Below are 17,651 nucleotides of genomic sequence, written 5' to 3'. Positions count from 1 at the left end.
TAAGTTGGCCTTAAAAGGCTAAGTTTGACTTCGGTCAACATTTTGAGTAAACGACCTCGGAATCAGGATTTGACAGTCCCAATAGGTTCGTATGATGATTTCGGACTTGAGCGTATGCTCGGATCGGGTTTTGGATGACCCGGGAGCATTTCGACGCCTAATAGTGAAGGTTAGTTCTTTGAAGGTTTAGAAGTTCTTTAAATTTGGTTTGGAGCGGGTTTTGGTGATATCGAGGTCCAAACGGAATTTTGAGATCGGGGATGGTTCTGTAATTTCATTTAAGACTTGCACACAAAATTTGGTGTCAATCCGAGTAGTTTAAGTACGTTTCGGCGCATTGGGAGTAAATTGAAGAACTTGAAGTTCATAAGTTTGATTCAATTGGTTTTGGGGTGCGATTCTTAGTTTTAATGTTGTTCCGGGCATTTCGAGAGTTCGAGCTAGTCCATTTTATAATTCCAAACTTGTTGGTATGTTGGGCGGGGCCCTGGAGCCCCGAGTGTCAATCGGACGAGGCTCGGACCAAGTTGGAAGTTTGGAGCAGCTGATGAAGCTCCAGTTCTATCATAATCGCACATGCGCTTGGCGAGCCGCAGGTGCGAGCCAAGAGCCGCAGAAGCAAACCATTAAGGGCAGCCCAGCCACCGCAGATGCGAAATATATGGCGCACCTGCTTGACCGCAGGAGCGGACGGGCTCGCAGAAGCGGCCCCAATGATCCGCGTATGCGGAGCCTGGCCAGGTGAGAGGCACCACAGGTGTGAAAATCGGTGGGCAGAAGGGTTCATTTAATACGGGACTTAGGCCATTTCTAAAACATTTTCTTTCACTCTTGAAAGATTTGAGAGCTTTTAAGGAGGGGATTTCGACCTAGCTTTTGAAGGTAAGTAATTTCTACCTAATGTGAGTTTAATACATAGATTATGAGTAGATTTTAATATGAAAATTTGTGAAAATTATGGGTTTAGACGAAAAACCTAGGTTTTGATAAAAATAGGATTTTACCACGAAAATGATTATTGAACTTAGTGGAAATCATATATTTATGTTTCTAAGGTTATGGGTGATAACTTTCTTCAAAAATTTTCGGAATTCGGGCATGTGGGCTCGGGGGTGAATTTTTAGAATCTTGCATTAGGGTTGGTGTCACGATCCAAAATCCCACCACAAGTGTCGTGATGGCACCTAGTCTCTAAGACTAGATAAGCCGATTTCCATTACATTTCGAAGCCATTTTTTTAATAAACGAAACCAATAACGGAAATAATTATAACAACCTCCCAAGACTGGTAGTACTGAGTCATGAACTCTAACTGAATACATGAAATGATCTCAATGATCGAATACTTAATACTATTTGATTAAACATTAACAGTACAATGCAATGAACAGACTCCAAGGGACTGCGACGACCAAGCAGCTCTACCTTGAATCCTTGCGATCACACTCTAACTCTATCCAGGTCCGATACCTCCAATACCTGGCTCTGCACAAAAATATTATTTCGAGAGTTATAGCCCTGTTTTCTCTATTTCTGCTTATTTATGTGTTGTTTAGCTGTGTTGAGTTGTATCGATTTGGTAGGTTTGGGTTCGGAGTAGTTTTGGAGTGAAATGAGACATTTAGTCTCTTAGTTACAAAGCTAAGTTAGAAAAGTCAATCGGAAGTTGACTTATGAGTAAACGAATTCGGATTTGGATTTTTATGATTCGGTTATCTTCGCTGGGTGATTTTAGACTTAGGAGTGTGTCCGGAATATAATTTGGAGGTCCGTGGTAGAATTAGGCTTGAATTAGCGAAAGTTAGAAATTTGGCGATTTTGGTCGGCGGTGGAAAATTAGGTATCGGGGTCGGAATGGAATTCTGGAAGTTGAAATAGGTTTGTAGTGTCATTTTTGATGTGTGTGTAAAATTTGAGGTCATTTGGACATGGGTTGAAAGGTTTCGACATCGTTGGCGAATTTTGGAAATTCTTAGGCTTGAATTCGAGGTTGATTTGGTGTTTTGGTATTGTTTTGGGTGTTCCGGAGGTTCGACTAAGTTCGGGTAGTGATTTATGACTTATTGGAATTATTGGTTGAGGTCCTGAGGGCTTCGGGTGAGTTTCGGATAGGTTTGGGTTGTGTTGCGCTCGTTTTTCTTATGTTTCGACGCCGTTTCTTCAAGCATAAATGATATCATATTGAACAAATGAGCTCCAATTTCTTTTTTTGATTGAAGCATTAGATCCATATCGTAATTACGGATCTGTAGCAAAAAGAATCGTCGAATATGGACATTGTATAAGAATTTTATGGTCATTTTACTAAGAATTAGGTTGCGAGATTTTTGTCAGATTAATTACGAAATTGCCACTGATGGCGTATTTAAAAATCTGCACTATTTGCAAATATTGAAACCAACATATCTCCTTCATTATAAGGTCAAATTGAGTGATTCAAAAGCCTAACTTGACTAGAATTTTATAAGGAATCCATTGGAGGCATAAAAAGTGAGTTTCGGGATCGTTTGGCGGGAGAAACAAGGCAGAATAACTGGCAGAAAAATATATAAAATGAGGGTTTGTTCATTCGGTCATATTTTGAGTTGAGAAGCTCGGATTGGGGCGATTTTGGAGGCGATTTTCACCATAGGAATTGGGATAAGTGTTCTCTACTCGATTTTAGTTATATTTCATGAATCCATCTTCATTTTTGGGATTTGATTGATGATTTCAAAGTAAAATTGAGGGAGTTAGGGCTTGAGTTTTGGAGAGTTTTAGGTAGGGATTTGAGGGACCAAACGGAGTCCGATTTTGATAAAGTTTATATGGTTAGACTCGAGAAAGGACGAGGGTTTTGATTCTGTCATTGTTGACTGGTTCCGAGACGTGGGCCCGGGGGCCGGGTTTTGGCCGGTTTCGGATTTTTGGCATATTTTATAGTTTTTATTGTGGAATTCCATTCATTAGCCTATGTTGATAGTATTAATCTGATTATGGTTAGATTTGGAGCTTTTGGAGACCGAGTCCAGAGACGAGGGCATCCCGGTGTAGGAATTTATGCTGTTAAGATAAGTAACAGTTTTAACTCTCGCTTTGAGGGTATAAACCCGGAGAATTTGATATCGTGTGACTGTTTGGAGGTGATACCCACGCTAGGTAACGGGCGTATAGGTGTATACCTCGAGGGATTGAGACTTGGTCTGTCTCGTGAGGCCTCATGGCCATCATCTATGTTTACGTAGTTACTTGTTGTTGAACTTGTCTGCCTTCACGTTAGAGATCATGCTTAGGCTTTATTCATGCTCACATTATTTGTACTCAGTCATAGAAATTATCGTACATGTTTACCTCAGTCTCTATTATTTGCTAATATGCTGTGATACTTGATGTGGGCTGTGTTCCCTTATTTGTTGATGATGGTGAGGCTAGTGAGGTACATGATTGAGTGAGGCCGAGGGCCTGGTTGTGAGGATATTAATACCATAGCGCGTGAGTTGTCCGCATAGCACGTGAGTTGACTGTGTGGGTCCAGGTATTGATACCATAGCGCGTGAGTTGTCTGCGTAGCATGTGAGTTGACCGTGCGGATCCAGGTATTGATATGATGGCACGTGAGTTGTCCGTGCTTAGCGCTTGGGCTTTGGGAGCCCCTCCGGAGTCTGTGCACACCCCAGTGAGCGCAGAGTGTTGAGTGTTTTGAGTGTTGAGTGCTGAGTGCGAGTACTGAGTGATGGAGTGACACTGCTGTGAGGTTGTATTTATTTGTGTTGTTGCTGCATTTATCTATTAAACTTCTTTGTGGCATTTACTGAGTTATGGAATTTACCTGTTTATTTCTAAATTGTGAAAATAAATAATTAGACTGTTTTACTTAGCTCTTCACTACTGCTCAGTTCCTTAGTTATTTCTATTACTACTGAGTCGGTTGTACTCATGCTACACCCTGTACTTTATGTGCAGATCCAGGTGAGTTAGAGCGCGACGATCATTGAGTTCAGGCCGGCTATCTTTGGAGACTGCAAGGGAGCTGTTAGCGTCCGCAGGACCTTGTTACTCCTATTGTCATTTCTTCTTTTGGATGGTTAGACAGTTTATATATCTTAGTTCATAGTTTTAGATGCTCATGACTTAGTGACACCCCGATGTTTGGGGCTCGTTTCCGTATTTTCTATATTATATTTAGAGTTGATTTAGTTTATGAGAAATTCAAATGTTGAAATATTTTATTAAATTCTTATAATCGGTTTAGTAGTAATATTTTGGAAAGTAGGCTTGCCTTGTAATACGATAGGCACCATCACGACCATGGTTAGATTTTGGGTCATGACAAGTTGGTATCAGAGCCTAGGTTACATAGGTCTCACGAGTCATGAGCGGGTTTAGTAGAGTCTTGCGGATCGGTACAGAGACGTCTGTACTTATCTTCGAGAGGCTGCAAAACCTTTAGGAAAAATTCACTTTCTTGTATTCTATTGTGCAGAATTGATTCAGCTTGGAACATAACTCCTTGAATTCCTTCCACGCATTCGTATGCGCACATGAGCGCTCAGTATCAGTTGTGCCTCGACGGTTTGTGATTCCCTGGATGAGGTGCGAGATGTTATTTCTGTGTGTTGATGTCGGGCCAGTTTGGAGGACATGAGGCTGGGTTGTGACTGTAGCTTGAGCACTGAGGTGTTGATTGTGTGAGCACGTGCTTTTGGATTTATATGTTCGGTAGTGTCTCTATTAGTGGAAGTGATGGCTGGATGGCTACATGATGAGTATGATGTGTCTACGAGCTGAGTTCATATAATTTGAATATGACGAGAAGGATTTGCTTGAGGTGTAGAAAGAAACTATTTGGTGCTTGATTTCCATCTTGATTTGATGTATAAGTTATGGGTGTGTTGAAGGATCTCTTCATGTTGTTTAGTCGGGGAGTGAAGTAGATTTCATGTCGTGATATGAGTTGAGACTCCAGGTATATTTTGTTTTCAGACCCGTTCGAGGACGAACGTTTGTTTAAGAGGGGGAGGATGTAACTACCCGGCCAGTCATTCCGAGAGTTATAGCCTCGTTTTCCCCATTTCAGCTTATTTATGTGTTGTTCAGCTGTGTTGAGTTGTATCGAGTTGGTAGGTTTGGATTCGGAGTAGTTTTGGAGTGAAATGAGACACTTAGTCTCTTAGTTACAAAGCTAAGTTAGAAAAGTCAACTGGAAGCTGACTTATGAGTAAACGAATTCGGATTTGGATTTTTATGATTTGGTTAGCTTCGTTGGGTGATTTTAGACTTAGGAGTGTGTCCGGAATGTAATTTGGAGGTCCGTGGTAGAATTAGGCTTGAATTGGCGAAAGTTAGAAATTTGGCGATTTTGGTCGGCGGTGGAAAATTAGGTATCGGGGTCGGAATGAAATTCTGGAAGTTGGAGTAGGTTTGTAGTGTCATTTGTGACGTGTGTACAAAATTTGAGGTCATTTGGATATGGTTTGATAGGTTTCGGCGACGTTGGCAAATTTTGGAAGTTTAGAAGTTCTTAGGCTTGAATTCGAGGTTGATTTGGTATTGTTTTGGGTGTACCGGAGGTTCGACTAAGTTTGGGTAGTGATATATGACTTGTTGGAATTATTGGTTGAGGTCCTGAGGGCCTCGGGTGAGTTTTGGATAGGTTTGGGTTGTGTTGCGCTCGTTTTTCTTATATTTCGACACCGTTTCTTCAAGCATAAATGATATCATATTGAACAAAATGAGCTCCGATTTCTTTTTTGATTGAAGCATTAGATCCGATCGTAATTACGGATCTGTACCAAAAAGAATCGTCGAATTTGGATATCGTATGAGAATTTTATGATCATTTTACTAGGAATGGCAATTGGGGCAGGGCGGGGCAGACAGATCAACACTTAATGGGGCGGGGCAGGGTATGAAATAAATAGGGCGGGGCGGGGCAAAACTTAATTTTTAAAAAATTTTAATGGGGCAGGGCAGGTAGCAGGTGGGCTTTTAGTTCCAATAGTGGGCCATTATATAGCCTGAGGCCCAATTCAAAAACTGAATAATACATACTCTTATTACATGTATAAAACTTTACTTGGAGAACAACTTACATACTTACCGTCAACAAAAAATGATGCATGGAATTCTCATTTTGCTACATTTATAAAATAGGTATAAACTTTTTTAAAAATGTCTTTACGTGCAAGTATGAATTTAGTGTCATTTTGAAAGTATTTTTAAAATTTGATGTTTAATTAAAGAATATAACAATTATGCATATTGGGATAATTTATATATAATTATAGTATTTATTAGAATGTGTATTTATATTTTGTACATAAAAGTGTTTGATTAAAGGGTAATGAACATACTATTGTATATCTAGAGAATCGAACATAATTTTTCACAAAAAAAATTTCTCTATTTTTTTTAATACAATGATAATCAAATTAAAATGAAATAAAATTAAATGGGGCGGGGCGGGGTAGGGCTTGATAGGGCAGGGCAAATTATTTTTAAAAAGCTAAACGTGGTGGGGCGGGGCGGGTCAAAGTTTGCCCTGTCCTGCCCTGCCCCATTTACATCCCTGCATTTTACTAAGAATTAGGTTGCCAGATTTTTTCAGATTAATTATGAAATTGCCACTGACGACGTATTTAAAAATCTGCACTATTTGCAAATATTGAAACCAATATATCTCCTTCATTATAAGGTCAAATTGAGTGATTCAAAAGCCTAACTTGACTAGAATTTTATAAGGAATCCATTGGAGGCATAAAAAGCGAGTTTCGGGATCGTTTGGCGGGAGAAACAAGGCAGAATAACTGGCAGAAAAATATATAAAATGAGGGTTTGTTCATTCGGTCATATTTTGAGTTGAGAAGCTCGGATTGGGGCGATTTTGGAGGCGATTTTCACCATAGGAATTGGGATAAGTGTTCTCTACTCGATTTTAGTTATATTTCATGAATCCATCTTCATTTTTGGGATTTGATTGATGATTTCAAAGTAAAATTGAGGGAGTTAGGGCTTGAGTTTTGGAGAGTTTTAGGTAGGGATTTGAGGGACCAAACGGAGTCCGATTTTGATAAAGTTTATATGGTTAGACTCGAGAAAGGACGAGGGTTTTGATTCTGTCATTGTTGACTGGTTCCGAGACGTGGGCCCGGGGGTCGGGTTTTGGCCGGTTTCGGATTTTTGGCATATTTTATAGTTTTTATTGTGAAATTCCATTCATTAGCCTATGTTGATAGTATTAATCTGATTATGGTTAGATTTGGAGCTTTTGGAGACCGAGTCCAGAGACGAGGGCATCCCGGTGTAGGAATTTATGCTGTTAAGGTAAATAACAGTTTTAACTTTGGCTTTGAGGTATAAACCCGGAGAATTTGATATTGTGTGACTGTTTGGAGGTGATACCCACGCTAGGTGACGGGCGTGTGGGTGTATACCTCGAGGGATTGAGACTTGGTCCATCCCGTGAGGCCTCATAGCCATCATCTGTATTTACGTAGTTACTTGTTGTTGAACTTGTCTGCCTTCATGTTAGAGATCATGCTTAGGCTTTATTCATGCTCACATTATTTGTACTAAGTCATAGAAATTATCGTACATGTTTACCTCAGTCTCTATTATTTGCTAATATACTGTGATACTTAATGTGGGCTGTGTTCCCTTATTTGTTGATGATGGTGAGGCTAGTGAGGTACATGATTGAGTGAGGCCGAGGGCCTGATTGTGAGGATATTAATACCATAGCGCGTGAGTTGTTCGCGTAGCATGTGAGTTGACCGTGCAGGTCCAGGTATTGATATCATAGAGCGTGAGTTGTCCGTGTAGTACGTGAGTTGACCGTGCAGATCCAGGTATTGATATGATGGCATGTGAGTTGTCCGTGCTTAGCACTTGGGCTTTAGGAGCCCCTCCGGAGTCTGTACACACCCCCAGTGAGCGCAAAATGTTGAGTGTTGAGTGCTAAGTGCGAGTGCTGAGTGATGGAGTGACACTGCTGTGAGGTTGTATTTATTTGTGTTGTTGCTGCATTTATCTATTAAACTTCTTTGTGGCATTTACTGAGTTATGGAATTTACCTGTTTATTTCTATTTATTTTTAAATTGTGAAAATAACTAATTGGACTGTTTTACTTAGCTCGTCACTACTGCTTAGTTTCTTAGTTATTTCTGTTACTACTGAGTCAGTTGTACTCATGCTACACCCTGTACTTTATGTGCAGATCCAGGTAAGTTAGAGCGCGACGATCGTTGAGTTCAGGCCGGCTATCTTTGGAGACTGCAAGGGAGCTGTTAGTGTCCGCATGACCTTGTTACTCCTCTTGTCATTTCTTCTTTTGGACAGTTAGACAGTTTATATATCTTAGTTCATAGTTTTAGATGCTTATGACTTAGTGACACCCCGATGTTTGGGGCTCGTTTTCGTATTTTCTATATTATATTTAGAGTTGATTTAGTTTATGAGAAATTCAAATGTTGAAATATTTTATTAAATTCTTATAATCGGTTTTGTAGTAATATTTTGGGAAGTAGGCTTGCCTTGTAACATGATAGGCGCCATCACGACTATAGTAAGATTTTGGGTCGTGACAGTGTAGAAGTGTAGTATGAGTACACCACGGTCGGTACCCAGTAATTATCAAGACTAACCTCAGTGGTGTAGAGACGAGGTACAGTCAAGACACTCACTAGTCAAATAACCTGTGCAGTATAGCAGTATACAATAGAACTGGAAAATAACTAGTAATGATAATAGCAAACTCAACCAGTGATATAACAACAAGGCAATAAGAACATCATAATTATTACTCAGACGAATAAGGAACACAAGTACAATCAATAAGTCAAGTCCTTCAAATATAAATCCTTCACATATTATTCTTTAAGATAAATATCTTTCGAATATACTTCTTTTGAATAATTGTCTTTCGAATATAATTCTTTTCAATAAATATATTTTCAAGCAAAAGTCACCATGTGACACCTCATTTCACAATCATAAAAATTATGGGTCTCAGCCCACTTTCATATTTTTCACGGCACCTCGTACCCATATTTCTATCACCATCACACAGACAACTCACGTGTCAATAATAAAATCATCATATTTTTTTCCCGGCACCTCGTTCCCATATTATTTTTATAACTGCATGGACAACTCACGTACCAAAATATCAATGTATATAAGATCTGCAAGATCAATTTATTTTCAATAAAGTTAGGTAAAAAAAATCTTTAAATCAAGTAAGAAATCAACAAAAAGATAAGTTTATTTTAGAAATCGTTTGAGAGAGGAAAAATGACATTTCCATTAAAATAAAGCATCAGATAAACTACTGATTTGGATATAGAATTTATTAAATTAAACATACTAGAAATTTTTCTTTTATTTAAAACAACTCAATCATCAAAAACAAGTATAACCCAAAAATACAAATCCTCAAAGTGTCGTACGAAAGAGTCAAGGTCAACACAATACATCAAAAAAATACAAAACACTTAATATTAAGTCAAATAATACATCACAAAAAATACAAGAATTTACAATTTACGGAAAAGCAAAATAACCAAAGGCAAGTGCATCCATAGAAAAATATCAACAAAAGGGCACTCCCGAAGTACCGTCTCGTAGTCTCAAAAGTAAATATGCAAGACAGGGAGGATCTCCCGAGGTACCGCCTCGTAGTCCCAAAAGTAAATATGCAAGACAGGGGGGATCTTCCGAGGTACCGCCTCGTAGTCCCAAAAGTAAATATGCAAGACAAGAGGGATGTCCCGAGGTACCGCCTCGTAGTCCCAAAGTAAATATGCAGGGCAGGGGGATCTCCCGGAATACCGTTCCGTAGTCCCAAAGTAAATATGACTTCAACAACTGCACATCAAGTGCTCACATATCACAAATGGCTCATCAAGTGCTCAAATATTGCAACATATCACAAATTGCACATCGAGTCCTGAAATAATTCAACTTGCCACAGAAATGAATAATACATCATTTTTCACAATAAGGAGCCCATGGCTCAACCATAATATGCACAAAAAAAATCTTAACAAAATATATTTCACATAAATTAAAGGTGGCAATCACACCAAATCATCATATAAAAATAATTTCAACAAACAAGGACCGAGGCATGACAAATAGAGGATTTAATAAGTGCCAATAATTTCCAACTTAATACATAAGGGCGTCTAAGAATTTTAACCAATGTAATTTGCACATATAAACCAAGTACGTACTCGTTACCTCGCGTACATAGTTTTCAATTACACAATTTACACATAAGACTCAATGCCTAAGGGGTAATTTCCCCCACTCAAGGTTAAGCAAGACACTTATCTTTTTGAAGTTAGGTCGATATTCCAAAATAGCTTTCTCACGTGAATTGACCTCCGGACGGCTCCAATCTTTCTTGAGCCTTCCTTACATTACTACGAGGTTTTGAAAATTCTAGCAACTTCAATCTATTTAGAAGCATAACAAAAGTGAACCATAATTAGGAAGAGTTTCACGGTTTCAGCTCATTTGAGCATTTTATCAAACACTAGGTGTGCAAATTTGGTTACAAGGTTTTTCTACAAGATTTTCTTCATTCCACAACCCAATCTTTATTTATTTGATCTCAACTATCTTCCTACAAACCTTATTGGTACAAGCATATATACATAATACTCTTACACCCAAGAATCATACTCCCAATCACCAATCTTTTACCCCAAACTCGAAATTGAAGACTAGGGGTTGAATCTTACCTCTTAGATGAAGATCTTGTGATTAGCTTTCCTTGATTCTTGAAGATTGGATGATTAGAATGCTAGGTTCTCTCCTTCTCTCTTTAAAATGCTCTTACCTCTCTCTAAAACCCTCAAAAGAATACCCCAAAATCAGCCCCAAAGCCTATTTATTAAAATGGGGTCGGGTTATGAAAATAGCAAAATTAACCTTTCGAAAGCAGGTCTGCGGTCGCATAATGGACCGCAGAATGGGTATGCGGGCCGCACAATTGATCACAAAATTGGTGTCCAGAACTGGGCTGTTTTGGTCCATTCTGCGACCAGTTTTGCGGTCGCAGAAGCAGTTTCGCGATCGCATAATGATTTTGCGATCGTAGAATTGGTCGCAGAATTGCATTTTTCTAGACTTTGGTAATTTGGTCATATATTCTTGTAAGAATGTTCGAATGACGAACGGTTTGAAGAGTTGGAAACTAGACACATAAACCTTTATTTTGATAGGTAATAAACCATATAACTCTTCATATCAAGAGAGGTATGATTGTTTGAAGTTAGGTCTTGTGCGAACTCATTTGAAACCTTAGTCTATTATGAAATTTCCAACTTCTACATTTGATGCCGAAACCTATCGAATCAAGTCAGATTGACCTCAAATTTTGCACACAAGTCATAAGTGACATAACAGACCTAGTCCTATTTCCAGAATCGGATTCCGACCTCGTTATAAAAATTCAACCTTCGATTGAACTTTCCAAAAGTCGTCTATTTTTCAACTTTTACCAAAATGCGTCGAATTGTCCTACGGACTTCCAAATCCAAATCCGAACACGCGCCTAAGTCCGAAATTACCATACGAAGATATTGACATCATCAAAATTCTATTCCGATATCGTTTGCTCAAAAGTCAACTCTCTGGTCAACTCTTTCCATTTAAGCTTCAAAAATGAGAATTTCTCTTTCAATTAAATTCTAAATCTTCTGGAAATCAAACTCGACCACACCCGCGGGTCATAATACATATTAAGAAATTGCTCGGGACCTTAAGTCATTGAACGGGGCGTAAATTCTTAAAATGACAAGTCAGGTCGTTACAGTTGGGCAACCCCTTTAATAGTTAGAATACAAATTCTTGAGCACGTATTGATTAGTTTGTATATTATTTGATTAGTTTGGATTGATTCTGCACCGACTTGAGGGTGTGAGCGCATTCTTGAACCGGAAAGTAGGCTTTGAGATGAGGTAAGTCTCTTTTCTATCCTTGTAAGAGGGAATTAACCTCATAGGTGAACTTAATCAATATGTACTTCTATTTGTGGGGGGATACGTACGCACGATGTGAAGAGAGTCCATGCGTAGCTACTATTCATGCTTATGTCCGGGTAGATTTAGGCTTACACCATATTTTGTTGATACCTTTGCTTGTTTATGCTGACTAGTTGTTGGATTAAAGTGGAAGTTGAGGGTTTCAATATTTAAAGCTCCAAGTTGAATTTCTTATTTTTAGAAAGGAATTGAGAAATACTACGATGAATTGAGAAATTATATGTTCAACCGCTTTGCAACTATGTTCCGCGAGCGAGGTAAACTTCCACTACTCTCATGGGAGCGGGCCGTTCGCCTCGGCAGGATTTATTGATATATTATATGGTTCGGGCCGTTCGACCCTCGGCAGTGCACAATATATTATTATGTATATTTAGATCGGGTCATACGTCCTCAGCATAACTCATGCGTAGTGATACCGAAATCCCTTCTTTATATTTAATAATATTTTACGGACTTCAAAGGTGAAACGAATAGATGAGAGAAATGGTCTGATTCTTACTTGAAAGAAGGATTTGCCTACTTCTTGTTTTGAGCGCTATTATCATTGTATATTACATGTTTAATTAGAACCTCACATTATTATGTTTTTCGCCCTTAGTAAGTGTCGAGGTCGACCTCTCATCACTACTTCTTCGAGGTTAGACTAGATACTTATTGGGTACATATTGTTTATGTACTCATGCTACACTTCTGCACTTGATGTGCAGAATCTGAGGCAGGTGCATCTGGTTACCAGTCCAGCGCGCACACTTGACTTCTAGCTCGAGACTACACCATGAGCTACCCTTCCGAGCCATTCAACAGCAACCAGAGTCTCTCTTTTAGATTTATATTTTTGTCTATTTCCTTGAGACAGTAGATTAGTATTCTTTTGTATATTCTGCTAGTAGCTCACACACTTGTGACACCAGGTCTTGGCACACACTAGTAGACTTATGATTTTGGATTTATTGTTATGACTTCGATTTGCACTCAATTGCTTTTGTTTAATTACTTTACATCCGAAAATTTCTAAAACCTTTATCCATGAGGAAATTTATTCATTTTGCAAATATATTAAAAGTGGAAACCACTAGATTTATCAGAGTTGGCTTGCCTAACAACGGTGTTGGGCGCCATCACGGCCTATGAGGAAAGTGGGTCGTGACACATGTGGAAATATTTTTGTTCATTTCTTAAAATTTCACACTAAACATATTGAAGTTTTTGTCCAGAAGTCTGCAATTTTTGTAATGAGTTTTTCCGAAATTTCAGAGAAAACATGCTGAAGTTATTTAGTTCATTTGCTAAAATTTCAGACTAAAAATGCTAAAGTTTTGTCCTGCAGTATGAATACTTCATGCAGAAAGGTGTAGTTTTTTAATATATATATATATATATATATATATATGTGTGTGTGTGTGTGTGTGTGTGTGTGTGTGTGTGTTTTGTGTGTTAAAGATATATATTTCACTTACAGGTTTTTCTCTTTGAAGTGATTGCGTACTTTTTTAGAATGCACCCAAACCTGTAAGCCGCCAATAAAAATGAGTGGTTTGTACTTCCATCAATATATAAACGAGTATTTTTCAATCCAAGAGCTTATTTTTTTATTTCTATGAAAATAATCACATTTCACATATATCATTCAATAATGAAAGTCTAAATTCAGCATATCTTTCTTCCTTTAGAATGAATTTCTTTCCAAGGATTATTGAACATTTGAGTAATTTTCAGCGTGTTTCTTGGAATATGGATGAGGTGCTGGAGAAGACAAGCAAGTTGTTCTGTTATGCCCAATTTGTTTACAACGACTGCATTTGGTAGACTTTAATGATACTGATTAAGTTGCAGGGATATACCTCTTCTTTTGTCTTCTTCCTTGTAGAATCTCTATATCGGGAGATTTTGTGACTTCAGATTCTACATTTTGTGGTATATCCCATGAATTTTGATCTCCCACAGTATTCACATGTCCTTCATATGTTTTGAACCATGTTTCCCTTGAATACCATTTTGAGCTGTAATCAGATTTCTGCAAATATCTCTTATTAATAGCAGCAATTGCGTGTGGACAGGGCAATTCATCAAGTTGGAATTCCAAGCAATCACAAGTTCCCTTTTTTAAGTCCACAATGAATTTTATTCCTTCATTATTTATTCGAAACAACATTGAATCAAGGTTGAACATCTAAGAAGGAATAAAAAAGTAAAAAAAACTATATTAGTGTATTATTGCTGTAAAAAGAAAAAGTATGAAGTTTTTTATATGTAAGCAGTAAATCACTGTAGCAGACATTAAAAGCTGAAGTGATTATGCATTGGTAAATTCTGAAGTTAATATATATACTTACAAATATTTTGCAAGCCAAGTCCATCATCTTATTCATCTCTTCTTCTGCCCATATTGATACTTTGTGAAAAGTTTCATGTGCTTTTTTTCTCCGTTCGTAAAACCACTCTCCCAACGTTTCTTGTATGAAATCTAGCATTCTTAAAACAGTCATCTCTCTCGCTTTTAGTAACACCAAATTCATTGATTCTACCATGTTTGTTGTCAGCATATCATAATGTTGCCGTGGGAACTACGATCGAGCCCATATCTCTGGCAGCTCTTCCATTATGTAATTGTATGTTTTCTTGTCAACACTTTTGATTTGGGACATTAACTGATTAAAATCTTCATGTCTGTATGACCTTGCAGCGCTTTGGAAAAGATTTATTACCGTGCTTTGTGAATGTCTTTGCTTTAAATTCTTCTCAAAGTGATAGAGGCAGATACCATGGTAAGCTTCAGGATAAATTTGTCTAATCCTATTTGCGATCGATTGGTTTCTATCTGATAAGAAAACCATTTCACGACAGACTTCAATTTCTTTTCTCATTTCCCCGAAGAACCAAATGTATGCATCATTATTTTCTGAATCTGCTACACCAAAAGATAGAGGAAAGATTTGATTTTCTTCATCCTTTGATACAACAACAAATAGAACACCACGATATTTTGACTTTAAAAATGTTGCATCAACTACAATCACGGGTCTACAGTAACACCAACCAGCTATTGATGCCGCAGGTTCAAAGAACATGTAAGCAAACCTGTACAGGTGAAATACAAAAAAACAAATCATAAGGTGTGAAGTTTTCAAATAGGAACATTTCAAACTTTAGACCGATGGTTACTATGTTTTTTCTTACCGATTCTGCTCATCTCTCTTTATATTAGTGTACGTTCCTAGGTTTCTATGCACCATCATGTGTAGGTATGAAGGAAGAATCTGCTAGTTATCTTTTAGTGTTCCTCTTATGCAAGCAATAGCTTTTTGAATAGCACGCCATGCTTTGTGATATCCAATGTCAATTCCAAATTTCTTTTTTATTTCACTTTGTACAAAGGCTGGTGTAACCTCAATCTTTTTATCCCAAACATGTTCTAAAATTTTCTCACTTATAAAATTTGATGTAGCATGCTTCTGATATGATTTTCTTGCATCAACCGAGCATTCGTGGTTGTTATGAAATTTTATCACCCTGAAAAGTGAAATTTTTTATTCTAGTAGCACGTTCATTCCAACCACATATCTCCACGATGCATTTCAACTCGTATCTCTTTGAACATAATCTAACAACGGTGAATTCAACTTTTTGGTTTATTTCCAAGCTACAAAAAAATTTAGTCATGCTCTTCTTGTTCTAAAACATTTATCCTACTTTTACTTTGTAACGACCCGACCGGTCGTTTCGAGAGTTATAGCCCCGTTTTCCCCATTTATACTTATTTTTGTGTTATTCAGCTATATTATGTTATATCATGTTAGTTGGTTTGGGGCCGGAGTGGTTTCAGAGTGAATTGAGACACTTAGTCTCTTAAGTAGAAACTTAAGTTGGAAAAGTCAATCGGATGTTGACCTATGTGTAAATGATCTTGGATTTGAATTCTGATGGTTCAGTTAGCTCCGTTAGGTGATTTTGGACTTAGGAGTGCGTCCAGAATGAAATTTGGACGTTCGTGGTAGAATTAAGCTTGAATTGGCGAAGTTGGAAATTTGGCGATTTTGGTCGGCAGTGGAAAATTTTGATATCGGGATTGAAATGGAATTTCGGAAGTTAGAATAGGTTCGCAGTGTCATTTGTGACGTGTGTGCAAAATTTGAGGTCATTCGGGCGTGGTTTGGTTCGTTTCAGCATCGGTTGCCGAATTTGGAAATCTAGAAGTTCTTAGGCTTGAATCCGAGGGTAATTTGGTGTTTGGATGTTGTTTTGAGCGCTTCGAAGGTTCGACTAAGTTTGTATGTTGATATATGACTTGTTGGTATTTTTGGTTGAGGTTCCGAGGGCCTCGGGGTGATTCCGGGTGGTTATCGGATTTGTCGAACTTGGAATTTTCAGCTGGGTCTGCTGCTTCTGCTATTTTCGCACCTGCGGAAAGAGGAGTCGCAAGTGCGAGGCCGCTGGTGCGCGTGGGGAGTTCGCAGGTGCGGGCAATGCTGGGATAGGCAGGATGCGCAGGTGTGAGTTGGAGGTCGCATCTGCGAGCCCGCATGTGCGAAACCTGGGGCGCAGATGTGGAAAGAGGGGATGCTGGGCAGGCTTCGCAGAAGCAGAGGAAACGCGCAGGTGCGCCTTTCCAGGCGCAGAGTTTTGGGCCGCAGATTGGGAAGCTGGGCTCCTAAGTGAGTTCCACACCTGCGATGGATTTTTCCGCAGGTGCAGTGGCGTAGAAGCGTGAAATATTCCGCAGGTGCGAAAGACCTGGGCAGAAACCATAAATAGAACTCTTTGCGAATTTGGTTCATTTCCACCATTTTTCAAGTAGGTTTTTGAAGCTTTTGGAGTGATTTTTGAAGGGTAATTCAAGGGCTATCAGTGAGGTAAGTTGCTTGAGCCCTAATACTCGTATATATGGTGATTTCCCGTTGTTCAATCATGTAATTAGTGAAAATGAGGGGTTAGGGCTTGGAATTTTTGGAGAGTAATTTAAGGATTTGAAGGACCAAACGATGTCGGATTTTGATGAATTTGGTATGGTTAGATTCGTGAGTGAATGAGCTTTCTAGTTTGTGAATTTTTTCGGATTTCAGGACTTGGGCCCGAGGGCCGGGTTTGAGCCAATTTTGGGTTTTGGTCTAATTTTTGTAGCTTTTCTTGTGGAATTCATTCCATTAGCGTATATTGATGGTACTGTACTGATTGTGAATAGATTTGGAGCATTTGGATGCCGAGTCCAGAGGCAAAAGCATTGCGGGTTAGTGATTTGACTGGTTTGAGGTAAGTAACGATTGTAAATCTAGTCTTGAGGGTATGAAACCCCAGATTTCGTATCATTCTACTATTTTGAGGTGACGCACATGCTAGGTGACGGGCGTGTGGGCGTGCAACGTTGGGGATTTGTGACTTGGTCCGTCCCGTAGCAACTGTAAAGTTGCATATTTTGTTGAAACTATATAATGCTTATATGTTTTAGAAAGAGTTTCTGTAAATTGGGCTAAATGCCATGTTTGGGCCTTGTGCAATTGCTATTTGGACCCTTAGGGGCCTTTTCTTTCTATCCTCTCATTGTTTTCGATTGAAAATCTATACTCAATCATGGTTATACTTGTTTACTGCATAACTCAGTTTTATAACTCTATTTTGATGCA

The 17,651-nt window shown here is 38.6% G+C and overlaps 1 protein-coding gene across 1 annotated transcript; it reads right to left on the bottom strand.

Annotated features, from left to right (window-relative positions):
- Nucleotides 1-13,855: 13,855 nt before the first annotated feature.
- On the bottom strand, nucleotides 13,856-14,561 carry LOC138908419 (uncharacterized). The gene is made up of 2 exons (XM_070199083.1): nucleotides 14,367-14,561; nucleotides 13,856-14,203 (listed from the first exon to the last, which is right to left on the bottom strand). The coding sequence occupies exons 1-2, from the start codon at nucleotides 14,559-14,561 to the stop codon at nucleotides 13,856-13,858; spliced, it is 543 nt and encodes a 180-aa protein (XP_070055184.1).
- Between the last annotated feature and the right edge of the window lie 3,090 nt (nucleotides 14,562-17,651).

The sequence above is a fragment of the Nicotiana tomentosiformis genome, chromosome 3, assembly GCF_000390325.3.
Source record: "Nicotiana tomentosiformis chromosome 3, ASM39032v3, whole genome shotgun sequence".
In the NCBI taxonomy this organism is placed as follows: Eukaryota; Viridiplantae; Streptophyta; class Magnoliopsida; order Solanales; family Solanaceae; genus Nicotiana; species Nicotiana tomentosiformis.
This window is presented reverse-complemented; position numbering and strand designations above follow the sequence as displayed.

What these genes read in the sequence shown, in the direction of transcription:
- LOC138908419 (XM_070199083.1), bottom strand. Translation starts at nt 14,561, where the DNA reads ATGGTAGAATCAATGAATTTGGTGTTACTAAAAGCGAGAGAGATGACT. An exon ending in ACTTGGCTTGCAAAATATTT is followed by an intron (nt 14,204 to 14,366) that starts GTAAGTATATAT and finishes ATTCCTTCTTAG; the next exon opens with ATGTTCAACCTTGATTCAAT.